General features: G+C 52.8%; 8 protein-coding genes across 8 annotated transcripts; 2 read left to right on the plus strand and 6 right to left on the minus strand.

The window, feature by feature from the left end:
• Positions 1-637: 637 nt before the first annotated feature.
• On the minus strand, positions 638-2,423 carry DACRYDRAFT_74883 (uncharacterized protein). Its single transcript, XM_040776093.1, has 8 exons — positions 2,276-2,423; positions 1,979-2,221; positions 1,685-1,865; positions 1,586-1,630; positions 1,493-1,536; positions 1,326-1,425; positions 1,158-1,257; positions 638-1,051 (listed from the first exon to the last, which is right to left on the minus strand). Exons 1-8 carry the CDS (start codon positions 2,277-2,279, stop codon positions 950-952), a joined length of 819 nt encoding a protein of 272 aa, XP_040632501.1. The 5' UTR covers positions 2,280-2,423; the 3' UTR covers positions 638-949.
• Positions 2,424-2,571: 148 nt separating this feature from the next.
• Positions 2,572-3,518, plus strand: DACRYDRAFT_20043 (mRNA splicing factor). Its single transcript, XM_040771772.1, has 4 exons — positions 2,572-2,692; positions 2,742-2,898; positions 2,950-3,061; positions 3,114-3,518. The coding sequence occupies exons 1-4, from the start codon at positions 2,598-2,600 to the stop codon at positions 3,215-3,217; spliced, it is 468 nt and encodes a 155-aa protein (XP_040632502.1). The 5' UTR covers positions 2,572-2,597; the 3' UTR covers positions 3,218-3,518.
• Positions 3,519-3,633: 115 nt separating this feature from the next.
• DACRYDRAFT_62172 (amidophosphoribosyltransferase) lies at positions 3,634-5,610 on the minus strand. Its single transcript, XM_040775691.1, has 5 exons — positions 5,525-5,610; positions 5,247-5,475; positions 5,109-5,194; positions 4,263-5,064; positions 3,634-4,206 (listed from the first exon to the last, which is right to left on the minus strand). The coding sequence occupies exons 2-5, from the start codon at positions 5,470-5,472 to the stop codon at positions 3,713-3,715; spliced, it is 1,608 nt and encodes a 535-aa protein (XP_040632503.1). The 5' UTR covers positions 5,473-5,475; positions 5,525-5,610; the 3' UTR covers positions 3,634-3,712.
• Positions 5,611-5,832: 222 nt separating this feature from the next.
• On the minus strand, positions 5,833-6,958 carry DACRYDRAFT_98274 (kinase; the record flags this gene model as incomplete). Its single annotated transcript, XM_040777518.1, has 3 exons — positions 5,833-6,374; positions 6,425-6,682; positions 6,712-6,958. The coding sequence occupies 3 exons, from the start codon at positions 6,956-6,958 to the stop codon at positions 6,031-6,033; spliced, it is 849 nt and encodes a 282-aa protein (XP_040632504.1). The 3' UTR covers positions 5,833-6,030.
• Positions 6,959-7,158: 200 nt separating this feature from the next.
• Positions 7,159-9,081, plus strand: DACRYDRAFT_92861 (N2-dimethylguanosine tRNA methyltransferase). The gene is made up of 2 exons (XM_040777110.1): positions 7,159-8,906; positions 8,954-9,081. The coding sequence occupies exons 1-2, from the start codon at positions 7,213-7,215 to the stop codon at positions 9,063-9,065; spliced, it is 1,806 nt and encodes a 601-aa protein (XP_040632505.1). The 5' UTR covers positions 7,159-7,212; the 3' UTR covers positions 9,066-9,081.
• Positions 9,082-9,116: 35 nt separating this feature from the next.
• DACRYDRAFT_74898 (Pkinase-domain-containing protein) lies at positions 9,117-10,431 on the minus strand (the record flags this gene model as incomplete). Its single annotated transcript, XM_040776094.1, has 3 exons — positions 9,117-9,621; positions 9,672-9,929; positions 9,978-10,431. 3 exons carry the CDS (start codon positions 10,429-10,431, stop codon positions 9,278-9,280), a joined length of 1,056 nt encoding a protein of 351 aa, XP_040632506.1. The 3' UTR covers positions 9,117-9,277.
• Positions 10,432-10,992: 561 nt separating this feature from the next.
• DACRYDRAFT_35326 (uncharacterized protein) lies at positions 10,993-11,505 on the minus strand (the record flags this gene model as incomplete). Its single annotated transcript, XM_040774394.1, has 2 exons — positions 10,993-11,288; positions 11,421-11,505. Coding segments are annotated over 2 exons (381 nt in total), but the record flags the coding sequence as incomplete, so codon positions are not given.
• A 1,172-nt stretch (positions 11,506-12,677) lies between these two features.
• DACRYDRAFT_20050 (uncharacterized protein) lies at positions 12,678-13,343 on the minus strand. Its single transcript, XM_040771773.1, has one exon. It carries the CDS (start codon positions 12,897-12,899, stop codon positions 12,732-12,734), a length of 168 nt encoding a protein of 55 aa, XP_040632508.1. The 5' UTR covers positions 12,900-13,343; the 3' UTR covers positions 12,678-12,731.
• Positions 13,344-16,144: the final 2,801 nt, after the last annotated feature.

Here is a 16,144-nt window from a genome sequence, read left to right on the forward strand (position 1 = left end):
GAGGAGAGGATGAGCGCGCGCATCGCCCTAATGCCCTTAGGGCGTTCAGATCGAACTCTGTCGAACGGTGCTTCTTCCCCCTTCATTGCTTCTGCTTCTTCCTTTGTCCGTTTTCGGCTTCTCCTGCGGCTTCTGGGGTGCATCGGGGAGTAATTGCTTCTGTGCTTCTCGTGCTTCTCACCACAATTCCCCACCACCCGCGTCCTCTTCGCCTCCGATCCATCTTCTTTCTGTCGCGTGGAATAGATCCCGCGGGGTTCTCCCGTCCAATCATCAGCTTCCTCACTTCTGTCAGAAGGGAAAAAAAGAAATGGTCCCGCGCATCGGGCATCCAAAAGAAGTTGCCGCTTATGCCGAAGAATTCATCGATCGATCAGGCTAGACCATCTTCTCCTGCACGGAACAACACCAGAAACGGTCTCGTGATCCGAGTGGGTACGTTGACAAATGACAATACCCTTGAGACTGCGACATGTGCTAAGACAAACGTGCAAGCCACGCGAACCGTTTGATCCCGACCCCGCTAGATTTGGATGAGTGACGGATGACAACTCCATGTCACCTACTTTTGCGTTATTCTTCACATGATGTGCCCAATCCTCGCTGGTCACCGTTGTACCACCACCACCACATCACTCGGAAAGCCATCATTGGGTGTACTTAACACATGCCAGTCCTTAGACATCGTACGACAACGTGGAAATGAGGATAATAGTGTTGCATCGTCACAAGAAAAAAAGGACGGGGATAGTAAGGAGCTAAGACGTATACGTAGCACCGACGCAAGCGAACCGCATGGTCGGGGTTTTACATTACAACGCATCGAGAGGCAGAGCGCGCACCACATGCACACCAACTGCTCGTCATCATCGGTTTTCACCCAGTGTCCTCACTTTAGGTCAAACATACCCGGCCTGCCTGGATGTCCAACCCCGTGAGTCACGCACACCTACAGACCCCGACCAGTGAAGTACGCCGTAGCACCGTGTGTCGCTAGTTCGCCCTTTGCCTTGCTGAAAGTGTGCCCAGCCTCATTTCCGTGCTTCCAGATCTATGATGAATAGATGAGCAGGTTATTCCGGGATCGGAGACACGAACGGCAGAGTGCTGCACCGAAAGACACGCAACGTCATGGACAGTGTGAACCTGGAACTCACCAGACGGTAGTAGAGGAGGTTCCCCACGCCTTGCACGACCCAACCTACCGTAGCCACCGTGCCCAGAATGCCAGCAGCGATAGCATGCCGTGCGTACGCACTGTCATCAGGCACCGGTCCCTAATCAGCCTCATGCCGCGCGGCGAAGCTAATGACACCGAGACGTACGAAATCATTTGAATCAGGCCAGCCGAGCCTGTGGAGGGGATCCCGATGATCATGTAGACGGAAAACAGCAGGTGAAAGCCACAGAACACGTAGTAGATGTCTACAAATGCCGGCGGCACACAGAATATTAGCGACGTCATGCGAAGGCCCAAACAGAGGTAACGTACAGTAGAAAAGGGATTGCTCTTTCGCGAAGCCCCGGTAGATCGGGCTGAGAAATGTCAGCTAGAGCTGGGTTGCAATATAAGCGTCCCGCTTACAGGTACCACAAGAAGAATGACGCGGGAGGGATCACGACCAGGTACCTTCAAACGATGAGTATATTGGAGTGGTAGTTCATCCAGCCTAATGGAACGTACAAAATGCTCGCACCCAAATCCTTCCCGCCATCGGCCGTTCCACTGAGGAGGATGAAAATGCACCCAATGAAGTTGATGATCACCGTGCCGATCAGAACCAGCCATAACAGGTATAGGCGCTGCATAAGCTGTTGTGAGGCTTCCGGAATATCTCCCTTGATGTCGTGGTGGAGGAACGGGACTATGTATGACCACTTAGTCGCCTATTCCACTGTCTGAACCAGAATCATGCTCACAAACTACAAGCGCCGAGATGAGCAAGTGAGGCAACACACTACGAGCACCATCAGAACTCACAAAATGGCCAATTCGGCTTTCCCTTGTCAGCAAACGCCTGCTCCTGTCTGCCCAGGTCCCTCTCCCTGGCATCCAGCTCCCGCTCCCTCCTGCTCAGCTCCTCCAATCGCGCATCCGGATTCGCGGAATTCACAGATGCGACCGAGGCTGGGAAACTCGGCTTTGCCGTAACGGGGTCGGCGAATGGGTTCGGACCGTCATCGTCCAGCGATGCGGTTGATGCGAATGGGTCGTTATGGCCTGCGAATGAGCTCGGTCAACTACTGGCTAGAGCATTACGAAGTGTAAACGTACTCATGACAGATTATCGTTTTCGAGGAGGGACTGGGTCAGTCAATAGCACTTATAGGTTTGGTTTCACGGGGATGGACGTCAAGTGTAGCAGCTTCTTAGTTTGAGGATTTCGTATTTCGTCGTCGATTTCAAGAGTATTGCGATGTCGGGGTCGGTCGGGAGGCGCTATGCGTGTCGTTTGGGCTGCGGAAGCTGTGAGGCTGCTGTGCCGCAACAATACAAGTGGCGACGTCGGAGGTCTAGGGAGGATTGCTCCCGTTACATTCTGCAGTCAAGGCCGACAACGACCATATCATCCTTGCAACATTTATTCTAAGGCGGAATGTCCCTTGCAGAGGCCGCAGAGGCACGCAAGGCGCGGCTGCACGCACTTAGAAAAAGAAAACTTGGAGAGAATGGACAGGAGGCAGTGAATGGGTAAGCTATTCGGTCTTGTCGTTGTTGCGCGCGCTAAAACAATACGCAGGGAGGAGCCGCCACTGAAGCAACGAGCATTCGACCCTGAGACTCGGGCATTACGAAGACATGGGGATGTAGACGAGGAGGATACGGTGGAGAAAAATGTAGACGGTCTGGCGCAGTTGATCATCCAGGAAGACGAGGAGAAGCGAGCCGAAGACTTGGTGAGTCCTGGCACCCTCTTCCAATGCCAAAGGAGCTTATGCGGGCAATAGGACCTGTTCAACATTGCGCCAAAACGTCCAAACTGGGATCTCAAACGGGAACTAGAGAAGAAACTAGCAAAGCTAGAGAGGAAAACCCAGGAAGCGATTCACACCCTCATCCGTAGGTCCCTCTGTCCGACGCGCCTTTGAAGCTCTAGCTCATGTTGAAATAGGACAAAGATTACAATCTCAAAAAGGAGGCACAGCGGACTTGTCTTTGTCCATGGCTGCTGAGAATGGAACGACTGCTCAGGATAACTCGGACGAAGAGGAGTGATCTGCCCGGTCGAGTGTATTTCCATGGATGTGTACCAATATTGGCAGACAGATCACATCTATGCCAGGAGAACGTCAATAACCGGCAGCTCTGCAGCCGCATTTCAGATGCCCCAGTGCATTTCTCAGCTCCTGGTAGTGATTTCTCAAGTCTTGGCTCCCTTTATCACCACGCTCAGTTCTTGAGGAACAGTTCACGCCCGACGTTGCTCCCAAGCTGTAGTAGATATTATGGTGGGGCACTGTATAGATATGGGTCGCGAAGTTTTACAATAAAGCTTGCAATTGCAGTTTCGGTTCCCCCTCCCCACCTTTGTCGTCCTAGGCGCATCCTCTAGAGGCGAGACTGGGCAAGGCAAAATGAATTAGAAACTAGGAGAGTACATCCACTGAAAAACATTCGTATGGTATTCATAACTCAATGGTACAATCTATGCTTGAACCCAACCTTGCATCAGAACAAAGATCTGCATCCTGCAGGGCTTATGCCAAGCCGCTATCTCCTCGCATAAAACGAGTTATACAGGCCAATCGTATCATCCGCCCCATTCATCGGCCCGCTGCACCCGGTTGGGTCCTCCCTCGACTCTCCATTCACCGCACCATTCGTCATCTTCCCCTCCTTCAGCTTGGCATTATCGTTCCTAAGCTTCTCCAACCCGGCGAGGTAGGCGTCGTCCACCCCTCCAGTCACGTACTCGCCCGTGAACACCGAGCAGTCGAATTCCTCAATCTTGGGGTTGATCATCCTGCACGCCTTGACAAGGTCATCCATGGTCTGGTAGATCACGAGGTCGACCCCAATCTCTCGCGCAATGTCCTCGTTTGAGCGTTGGTAGGCTACGAGCTCGGAACGAGAGGGCATGTCAATCCCATATACGTTGCTGTATCGGATTGGTGGGGCGCACGAGGCAAATACGATCTTTGCTGCGCCGACGTCTTTCGCCATCTGGACAATCTCTTTCGAGGTAGTCCCGCGAACGATGGAGTCTGCGCCACCATTAGCAAAGGGTGTTCGCTGAAACGAGAGAGAAAGCAGCACTGACCATCAACAAGCAGCACGTTCTTCCCCACAAACTCCAAGGCCATAGCATTCAGCTTGCGCCTCACGTTCTTCCTCCTCATCTGTTGCCCAGGCATGATAAATGTCCTTCCTACATATCGGTTCTTGACGAATCCTTCGCGATAGGGCAACTTGAGCCGTTGTGCCAGTTCGAGCGCCGCAACGCGAGACGTGTCTGGAACGGGAATGACCACGTCGACCTGTATCCCCTTCTCCTTTAGCTGACGCTCCACCTCGTACGACAGAAGCTCTCCCATGGCCATCCTGCTCCTATACACGCTGATTCCGTCCAGAACACTATCTGGGCGTGCAAAGTAGACATATTCGAATATATCCGGGGCAAAGCTCTTCCCAGGCGCTAGGATACGACGCGATACCCGCTGGCGAGTGATGATGACTGCTTCACCAGGCGCAATGTCCGTCCAGTCACCGAAACCCGACGCGTCAGCCACGACGCTCTCTGAGGCGAGGATATAGTCCGTGCCTCCTTGAGCGCCGGGGCGGCTCGCCATGCCCGCCGGGCGGATGCCATTCGGGTCACGGAAACCGATGATACCAAATCCTGCGAGCATTGCCACGCATGCGTAGGCACCACGGCAGACAGTCATGAGGGCACGGATGGCCGCAAAGATGTCCTCTTCGTTGATACGAAATTTGCCGGTCTTTTGCAGGTTGTTCGCAAAGATGTTCAGTAACAACTCGCTGTCAGAGTCGGTGTTGATGTGCCGGTGTGCCTCGTGATCCATGAAAAACCGCAGCTCAGAAGTGTTGATCAGATTGCCATTCTGTGCCCGTCAGACAGGTTTAGAGAAGCGAGGAAGGGGCATACATGACCCATGACAATGCCATAAGGCGAGTTGACGTAGAATGGCTGTGCCTCTGCATGCGCCGACGATCCGGCAGTAGGGTAACGCACTGTGCTCTCCCATTAGTGCGCGTTGGCTGCACGCGAACAGACGCAGCTCACCGTGCCCGACGCCCATGCTCCCAAACAGGTGCGAGATCTTCTGCGCATCAAACACGTCCCTGACCATGCCATTCGCTTTGCACTGGTAGAACCTGCCCTTCGTTCCGCAAGTGACAATTCCCGCTGCATCTTGTCCTCGGTGCTGGAGAAGAGAGAGGGACTCGTAGATCTCAGGCGCCGCCTGCGCGTCCGGTGAGTGGAGGAGAAGGCCAAGGATACCACACATTGCCTAAAAGGCTTGTGAGCTCCTTCTTGCAATGTCATGGTATAATACTCACTGAAAGAGAGAAGAGAGGAGAAAGACGAGGGTTACTTCGCGTTACAAGTTCATATAAATGTTGACAGTAAGGCTGCGAGGAGTGAGGCCTTGATCGGGTTATAATTTTCAGCGGGCGTTAAGTGGACCCTACTTGTAATTAAATATCCGAAGTTACGGCATTGTTGCACAGCCGCATGAAGAAGATGTGCACCGAGAGAGGAGAAATGAACACAATATGTCCAAATACTGCTACTTACTTCTCCGGAAGTCCATGTGACATACTACTCACGGGAATGGCGAGCGAATTTAGCATGTGGTACAAGGGGTGCAACGATTGTCATGATTACAACAGGAATCCGTGAGGAGGGGGGTGTGCATACAAGACAAAAGGAAAAGGCGTGGAATATGATGAAGGGGATATATAAATACGAGCACGAGTGTAAAGCTTGGCCAGCCAGGAATAGCGGCATACATAGATGGAAGAAATGATGGCCGTAGACTTGATTGATACATAAATGGCAGAGTTCATCTGGAAGCAGATGTGAAGGGATGTTGGAGCAACTCTTTGGCTGATGGTCGGTTGTCCGGGTCAGGATCAAGCGTCTTGTTCAAGAAGTCCACCGCATTGGTGGAGATGTCAGTGGGGAAGGTTGGCTTGTCTTTGCTCCCGATTTTCCACATTGCCTGCATCTGATCGAGCTCTGCCCAAGGATGTTGACCAGTGAGCATCTCAAGGACAAGACAGCCGATGCTCCATATGTCTGCCTTGCAATTGTATGCACCCGCTTTCTGCATTGCGACTTCCGGGGCCATCCAGAAAACCGAACCTTGGAAGGACGGCCGGGGCGCTGTACGCTCTCCACCGTTGTCTACAAAGCTCATTTGGTGACGATCTCTAATAATGACATGGTCCACTTACTCTCTTTCACTTGCTTTGAGGCATAAAAATCGGAAATTTTGACAACGCCGTCGTTCCCAACGAGAATATTAGAGCCTCTGATGTTACAATGGAGGATACCGCGTTCATGGAGGTAGTCGAGCCCAGTCAGGACCTGCCCGATGAAGTTGCGGACAAGTGGTTCTTCAAATGCACCGTAGTTGTGTAGAAGCTTAGCAATCGAGCCACCAGGAACGTATTCAAGGAATACGTTGAAGAACTTCTCGTCAGATGCAGAGCCTGGTCAGCCGGTTCAATAAAGGCTTTACAGTGCAAACATGCGAACGCCTTGCCGAGGTACTGCACAATATTCACATGTTGCAGCGTCTTCAGCACCTCTACCTCCCGCTCCAGCGCGCTGATCATGCTTTTCGTGCGTTCTTCGTTACTCGTGGAGCCGGTGGGCAACTCGACTTGCTTGACAGCCATGAGAGTGCCCGTGTTGGCATCGATCCCCAGATATACAGGACCGAAGGAGCCGGTACCGATGAGTTCACCTTTGAACCAATCGCCCATTTTTTTGTCGACTGGGATATCTTAGAAGAAGGTAGTTAGACATGGGAGTGACCCAGGCTTGACCTATTTGACCGGTTCTTCGGGTATCTACACAGGTTGATGACACACAGCCACATGAAGAAAATGTCAACGACGAGAGAAAAGAAAATGGATGACTCCACTCTAGTCAGTTGATGTACTTACTTACAAGGGGGTTATATCGGCACATTCGCAGTCCCCGAATATTCCGGTTGTTCACTCCTATTGTAACAAAAATGTCTGCACCACCTGCCATCGTGATTCCCCCCAATCATACCCTGCACACGGAAACGACGACCAGCATCCTCCTCGGCCCTGAGGACGCCTTCCTCAACCCCGCACAGCAATTCAATCGCGATCTTTCGGTTGCGGTAATCAGATGTTGGAGCGAGGTGGTGGATGAAGAGAAAAAGAAGAAGTGGGGCGAAAAGAGGAAGAGATCGGAGGAGGGAGGGGTGGGAAGGAAACGGAGAAAGGTCGCTAAGCAGGCAGTCGAGGAAGCTGAAGAAAACGGAGAAGAGGTCATGGACGCCGACGATCACCCCACTGATGTCAATCAACCAGCATCCACCACTGCTGTTTCTAGCATCTCTGATGCGCAACCTGCCAATTCCGATGCTCAAACAGCCCATGAGCCAACCTACCGTCACCACCGCTTCACCCTACTCGAAGCCTTCTCCGCCACCGGTCTGCGCGCAATCCGCTACGCCAAGGAGATCCCCCTGCTCAAGTATGTTGTCGCGAACGACCTCAGTGAGAAGGCGGTGGAGAGCATTCGGCGAAATGTGGAGGTGAATGGGCTGGGGTATTCTCTTGTGGGAACGAACGGGAAGCGCATAGAGGCTGAAAAAGAGATTGGAGAAAGAGATGTTCAGAATAGCGCTGAAACCAATGCTGGCGCTAGTGCGATGACGGACAAACCACGCTCTTCACCCCCCAAAGTTCGTGTGCAGCAAGGGGACGCTCGCGTAGCTCTCTACGGCCACGCCTCCATCCCCACTCGGTACGACAGCGTCGACCTCGACCCATACGGCACGGCCTCCCCTTTCCTCGACGCTGCCGTACAAGCGGTGGCAGACGGCGGTCTCCTCTGCGTGACATGTACGGACATGGGCGTGCTCGCGAGCACGAACTACATGGAGAAGTGTTTTGCCAACTATGGGGGTGTAGGTGTGAGAGCGGAATACTGCCACGAGGCTGCTCTGCGTCTAGTGCTACACGCTATCTCAACCAGCGCAGCTCGATACGGGCGCACAATTACCCCCCTGGTGGGCCTCAGCATCGACTTCTATGTACGAGTATTCGTGCGCATCCGTACCAGCCCTCTGGAAGTCAAGCAAGCTGTGAGCAAGACAGGGACGATATACGTGTGCTCCGGCTGTCAGTCGTGGAGGGTCCAACCGCTGGGAAAGTACGTGGAGGATCCGGGCAAAGGGAGAGGAAACAAATGGCGCTTGGCGCAAGGCCCACCTGAGGGGATGGGTGACCGGTGCTCAGAGTGCGGGGAGAAGTGGCACGTCGCCGGCCCGATGTGGATCGGTCCTCTGCATCAGCGCGACTTTGTCCAGCGCGTGCTATCCCATGTACAGAAAGAGGGCGAAGAGCGATACGGCACCTGGCAGCGGATGAAGGGCATGCTCACCGTCGTCTCAGAAGAACTGGTCGACACGCCCTTCTACTTCCTGCCCAGCACCGTTGCGGGCCTGTTTCACTGCACGTGCCCGAGCTTGCAGCAGGTTGTGAGCGCGCTTTTGAATGCAGGACATGAGTGTACGCGCAGCCATGCGTGTGCTGGGAGCATCAAGACCACCGCGAGCAAGGAGGAGGTGCACGATGTGTTCAGGAGCTGGATCAAGCAGGATCATCCTGTTAATATGGGGAAGATTAAGGAGGGATCGCCGAGCATTAAATTGCTCCAAAAGGAAATCAAGTAAGTGTTGTATTTGTGTTCCGAAGTGAAACTGACCCCCAGCTCAGAAAAGAGGCGGATTTCACCACTCACCCTAACTTCCACGCCAATTTCACTGGCATTAAGCTCGTGCGCTATACTGCAGAGAAGTGGGCACCAGGCTCGCGGTCAAAGGTATGAAGGGCATAACGATAATCATGATCATTACTACGAACAACAGAGATCCGTGGCGTGACGAGGCGTGGAATGACATGATGAGGATATACGTAATGGGAACAAGAGTGAAGACCTGGCCTGCCAGGGGAAATGAAAAGCATAACGTCTACAAATTAAGTATTACCATCCGCAGACAGAACGAAGAAGAAACGGATTGGGAACATACGCAACCAAGATCATTTGGATGCAAGTATGAAGGGGTGTTGGAGCAACTCCTCGGCAGACGGCCGCTTGTCCGGGTCAGGATCAAGCGTCTTGTTTAAGAAATCTAGCGCATTGGCGGAGATATCGGAGGGGAACTTCGGCTTGACTTTGCTCCCGATTTTCCACATTGCCTGCATCTGATCGAGCTCTGCCCAAGGACGTTGACCAGTGAGCATCTCCAGTACAAGGCAGCCAATACTCCAAATGTCTGCCTTGCGCGTGTATGCACCCGCTTTCTGCATTGCAACTTCTGGAGCCATCCAGAAAACGGAGCCTTGCAAAGACGGTCGATGCGCTGCGCGACCTCCACCAAAGTCTGCCAAAGTTATTGAGTGACAAATTCTAGAAATGGCATGATCCACTCACCGCCTTGTACTTTCTTAGAGATACCAAAGTCGGAAATCTTGACACCTCCCTTGTTATCGACGAGAATATTAGCGCCCTTGATATCACGATGGATTATATCGCGCTCATGAAGGTAATTCAGTCCAGTCAGGATCTGACCAACGAAGTTACCAACAAGCGGCTCTTCAAATGCGCCATAGCTTGTGAGCAGGGCAGCAACCGAGCCACCAGGGACATATTCAAGGAAAATGTTGAGGAATTTCTCATCAGATGAGGAGTCTGCCCATCCAATTAGCTCGTTTCCTTATTCCTCTACTGAACCCTTACCAATATATTGCACGATATTTTCATGCTGCAGCGTCTTCAGCAGCTCGATCTCCCGCTCCAGAGCACTGAGCATGTTTTTCTTCCGTTCTTCATTGCTCGATGAGCCGGTGGGCAACTCAACTTGCTTGACAGCCATAAGAGTTCCCGTGCTAGAATCCATGCCTAGATACACAGAGCCGAAAGAACCGGCACCGATGAGAGCACCCTTGAGCCAGCGAATACTCCTCTTTCCGCCGTTGGAAGTCTGCGGCTTGCCAGGCTCATCACCTTCCGCGTCAGCCTCGTTCTCAGGAGCATCTTCTTCATCCCCTTCGTCCAAATCATCCTCGTCTTCTTCGACTAGCGGCTCTTCTGGTAGTTCTTCTGCCTCATCCTCGTATGCCGGACTGAGACCGCCCACTGGCTTGGCTGATGCAACGACCACATATTGGCCGTCTTCGCCCTGCTCAGCCATCTCTTCCGGCGGCACAGGTGTGCCAAGGGTAGCAGCAAGACTAAGAGCGGAATGTCGTCTGCTTTCAACACGCTTCGTGATCTCGTCAACAGTCATGATGCTCGCCGTGTCGCTCTTGTCTCGTTTCGCACGCATCTCCTCAATTTGGTTGAAGATACTGCTCATGCGACGCTGGGAAGCAGTGCGTTGTAGCTCTACACCATGCATAGGAGGGGAATTGAGGTTGAGAGTACCACTAGGACTTGAAGTCATGTTGAGCACCGAAGCCAAAGAGTCAGACACCACAGGAACAGGTGGCAGCAGCTCATGCGGAGCGAGCGAGGTAGCCGGTGTATCCGCCGCATCACTACTTTCATTATCCGTATCCTCAATAGAAATGCGAGGTGACGATTCAAAAGACGATCGCGGCGGCATGACTGATAACCTTTGAGATCGAGGGCCAGACGGCGGAGGTAGAGGCGAAGAGGTCAACGACGCGGCGGGGCTACCGCGAGCATAGCGGAGGCCAGAATCATTCGAGCTGATGCTGAACCTGGAGCTTGACAGGCGCTCGTTGTTCTTCCGCATAATGCTATGCCGGGCAGCACGACTCAGGTTCTTCTTCTCGATATCCGGGAAATATTCCTTCAGGTTATTCGTGATGAGTTCACTTGGAGGACGGCGCGTGAAGAAGCTCGTGATCTTCGACTTAGGACTCGAAAGGAAGGAGGTGTTTGACGGACTGCGTGGGACACTGGGTAACTCAGGCACACCACCGCCAAGGCCAGACATAACGCTGATTGTGCTAGCACGCTTGAGTTGCTTGCTCGTCTTCGCCGTCGTGGCATACGGTGGCAACAGATTATTGTATTCGTTACCTGAGTCTGGCATTCTTGAGCCGCTGAGATACGTCGGGCTAGTCGGACTGGTCTGCGCGCCTTGCACCGCATTGACAGATTCACCGAAGAAGTGAGCAAGCTTGGCAGCTTGGGCATTGGCATGTTGAACACTGGCCAGCTGCTTCAAGTACAAACCGTGCTCCCTGGCAGGATGGGCCGGATCCCCGCAGATGGCCAACAGCTCAGCCTCGGTGAGAGCTGGAACTACGCATATAATCAGTAAAAACAATAGGCATATCTTTTCCAGCAACTCACTGTCTGGTCTTGTTGGCGATTCGATGTATAGCCCATATCCGTCAACGCACAGAGCTCCACCCTGGTCCTTCTCGTCCATATTGCCCTTGCCAACCTTGTTAAACTTCTTTAGCACCTGCTCCAGGACCTCCACGCCACTGTCCCACTGCTCCACATTGAGCTTGCACGAATGCCCGTTTTCAGCGTCGAGGAATTTGACTAGGCGCCGACGCAGGTCTTGCAGGGATGGTTGGTGCATGACAAGTCCATACGGTGCCGTTGAGGGTGTCATCGGACGACCAGTGCTAGGAGACCTTGTATACGTCGTCGTGGAGTAGATAGAGCCGGGTGTCATCACGCTAGGAATAGAAGAAGAAGGCGAGGATTCTGCGATTGGCGAAAGGTCTGGTCGAGCATTGGCCGGAATAGCTGGCAGTTGCAAGGAAGATCCTAGTGAACTACTGGCAGCATACGGATGACGTGTGGGAGTTTGGGCAGACCCAGACGTCGCAGGTCGACTTGCTACCGTAGGCCGCTGAACGGAAGTCTGGATGGGGTTGACCTTCAGCGACTCTGTTCGGCCATGAGCTCGGCGAAGAGAGGTTTCACGCTGCGGAGGCTGTGGAGGCAGCGGCGAGTTCGAGCGAGGGTTTGCGGGCAAACCGGGTCCACCTAAGCGTTTGAGGTCGGCCGGTCCACGGGGTAGGCCATATTCTCCTGCCACGCGAGAGAGACCAGCGCTTCCCATAAGAGCAGAATTTCCGGTCGCAGCAGACGATGATGCGACTGCGTTGGTGTATGGCAATTCCGGGGGGGTGGGTGTATGCGCACGTTGAGGGCGCAGGGACCCATCTCGCGGAGGCACGTTGTGCATGACTGGAGCCGACGGCACGTTTCGTAAAGCATGTAGTGGTGGTAGTGGAAGAGTCTGTGACTTTGGAGGCGGTGGCATTGGCGGTAAGTTGGCACGACCGCCAGAGCTTCCATCCTTGTCATGCCGTACAAATCCACCACCAGAACTCCCTCCGCTCGAGCTACGTCCACTGCTATTCAGAGAATTTGAGACGGGTGCTGGAAGGGGTGATGGGTGTAAAGGAGGTGCGGCACGTGGGGTAATGATTGTTGGCATGGGAGATGATGAGAGTGAGGCGGCGGAACTGGGCGGCACATCTACCACTTGAGGTAATCTCAGGTTGTTTGTCGTACTGTGGCTGAGATCCAAGGGTGGCGGTCGGCCTCCATTTCGAACACCAGACCGTCTGGTCCCTGCTTCACCAGGGGCAAACGGAAGGGGCCGGATCGCAGTTGATGGGGACGATGCGGGCGATGTCGCGGGGCGGCGGGGGAGAGGTGCATCGGGGGGCGGAGGTCGAAGCAACACAGAAGGCGTTGGTACGCCGGCTCTTGTATCCGTAGACGTTACAGAGGACGTTGCGGACATTCCACCTGTGGAGGGCACTCTTGGGGTGTGACTACTGACAGATGATCCACTCGTCGAGCACACCTTCCTCAGCTGTTTGACTGCGGCCATGATCTTGACCCTCTCTCCAACACTCGTAATGCCCATCTCCTTCAATGCAAACATATCCAAGTCCAGGATAACGCTACCACGAATATCATTGTCTCGAAATGTCGGAGCGAGGCTGGCAAGGCGGTTCTCTGTGAGCCAGCGACTTATATGTCCGTCTTGCCATGTCGCGACGAAATCGGAGTAGGATTGGTGAGACGCAGCAGAGTCCAGCTGGCCTCCCGTTGTAGCTCCTGGGGATGGTGTGGTAGGCGGAGAGGTATAGGAGCCCGTATTTGTGCTAGCAGTGCTTGGTCGCCCAATTGACGATGCTGACGAGTTGGTTGACAAGGAGTGAGTTGGATAGAATGTCGGCGCAGATGGGCTCGAAGAAAGCGAGTATGACGAGGAATACACCGAGGTCATCGTCTTCCAGCAGCCAGTAAGGTGACCAGAGGTATAAAAAGGTGGTAGACAATGAGAGAGAAGGGGGGACAACGTGGGGGACGACGATGAACCTGTCACTTAGGGGACGATTCAATGTCGCCAGGTGTGGCTGTAGCCCTGCCGCCGGCATGAAACACCGACGCCGCCTTCGACAAAGTACTGACACACATCTCTCTCAGCCATCCCTTCCCCGGTCATACAAAATTAATATTGTAACAGTACTGCTTATGAGGGTACTTCTATCTATCACGGACCTTATAAACTTGGGCTTGTTCACAATATCTTAATCTTGCCATCTCCTGAACACAATAACGACGCTGTGCCTGCTTGCCCTGAAACGCCAACTGGAATTCGCATCCCAAGCATCGGTACGCCTTCCTACAGAGGTTGATTTGCAAAGTTTCCCGATTTCATTATCATTGCGGTCAATATCGCACAGTTCTCACCCTGACCCTTCCGAAATTCCGCTTTATTTCCGTTTCTCTGATAACCCTTATATATTAGTCTATCGAAACATCGATAATCGTTTCTATTCTCTGGAACGAAACTCCTACTAGTCTCCGTTCCCTAATGTTTCGCCGTGACGGTCTCACTTTCGATCAATATGATGTTGTCAAACGACCACAATTGTCTATTGAAAAGGTCAGCTCTTTACTTAGCGCGTGTGTCATCCTTTTCCTTGTACAGTGAGCTAAATACATTTCTCCCTATAGCAAGTCGCTTTGACAACCTCCATGGTAGTATTGTCAGGTCGATTATATTAATGCATTGCGAGCGACCCGTATTTCACCCACCGGAAACACTCACTCCCCAAACATGTACCCACGGTAGGATTCCGCGACCCTCCCTGTTGCATCGCTCTCCTATACATATTGCAAGATGATACATAAACGCAATAGATAGACTGTCGTCAGAAGAAAGGGGGTACACGACACCTTATGGAGAGTTGGTTATGTACTCGAGACACTCACCGTACAGCTAGAGAGTTGATCATGGATGATCTGCTCATGACGCGGACTGCATCAGCCTGGTTGACAATCAATTAGATTCCCGTAAGTTCTGATGAGGCCGCCCGGGGCATCGGCCTCTCTTACCCATCTGATGCTGACTACTTGATTTACGAAATCGTACAGCAAGCTTCCTACGCGACAGCTTTTGCTTCGTCTTACGGACGACAACTGATCTCCGCCCATAACGGGGTTCCCGAGCAATATAGATGTTTTCAGCGTTCCAGCACTTCCAGCCGCAGCGCAAAGATAGCATTGACCTTTCACCCATGCTTGACTCACCCGAAGACAACCTACCCCATCTGTTTGTTCGGTATTCGCATGCTAAATGCGGGGTTGATCATTGTTGTTGGGACCGCCGAGACAGCTCGAACCTGTTCAATCGAACGACCAAGCAGCCAGCTCACGGCCAGTTCTTGCCTTGCCAGCGCTTAAAATAGTGCTCGCTCTAATTTTGGCAGCACAATAGACCGACAGGTCGGACTTTTGCCATTCCGCAGTCGGAAGTGGTCTATTTTGGGACCACCGATGAGGTGTACAGGCGGACGAGCATGGTATTCTTCCCCCGGCCCCCAGGTTGCCGAGCAGACACCATATTGTTGGAATGTCAGATTGGGAAAACGCCTCTGTACCCTGTCTGTTTATTGTTATCAGTCTAGTCAACACAATGGGGCATGCACGTTCTGAGAATGAAAACAGAACCTCGCGATAACGCCGACTGCCAAGAAATCACAAAAGAAAGGGCAGTGCCCTGCCATGAGCTTCAAATCCGGTCGTAAGGGATTGGGTGCGGTTCGGATTTTCGCAATGACACCCAGAGAGCGCCAAAGATGACAGCAAATCCGCCGCAAGACACCTCAAGAGGAGAAGATAGAAAGTATGATGGGCGTCTTTTCGCTGATCCTGATGGATCGGAAAATCCAGACAAAAAGAGAACCGTTCAAAGAAGCCAGCTTGCACGGGAATACCTGAGAAAAACCGGTGCCTGTGCCGAGCCCCTGGATCACCGGGCCAGCGACTGCGGCTGTTTTCTTTTGGACTTTCTGGAAAAGGTTATTGGGCTGAATATCAATTGCGGTCGATGGCTGTGATGTGCAAATTGCAGATGGTCGACGTTTGGGATAAGGGACAAGGGTCGTGCCATCAAAGTGACACGGGTCTTGATGATGGGTCTCATCTCGAGTGAAGCCAATTTGCGCCGCGTCTCTTGCCTCCGATGGGCTACCTCTGCTGGGAATATGCCTTGTTTATCGGGTCGTTCACCTCATTGGATAAGGTTAATTTTGAGTATCCTGTGCTGTAATCGAATGATTATTAGGCCTGAATGAATAGTTAAGGGGAGTGGGTCTTAGATCCAGAATACCGAGCCGAACGGGGTTATGTCAAATTAAAAAATGAGAACGCGGCAACCGAACCCAGAGAGATCCACGCTAGGCCGCAAGAACTCCGAGCCCCATTGCTGTCAGGGCCCTTCTCTCATTCGCCCCGTTTCTCTTTCCGACCCTCAACCTCACTGCTTTCAGCACCACCCTCTCTCCTTCTTCTTCTTCTATCTGCCACCCCACCAACGTCTTTCCTCACTTAAGCCCATCCTTAGATTTCGCTATTTACCCCCCTTTGTGCCGCTGGCTCTCTAGACG

The sequence above is a fragment of the Dacryopinax primogenitus genome, assembly GCF_000292625.1.
Source record: "Dacryopinax primogenitus strain DJM-731 SS1 chromosome Unknown DACRYscaffold_2, whole genome shotgun sequence".
In the NCBI taxonomy this organism is placed as follows: domain Eukaryota; kingdom Fungi; phylum Basidiomycota; class Dacrymycetes; order Dacrymycetales; family Dacrymycetaceae; genus Dacryopinax; species Dacryopinax primogenitus.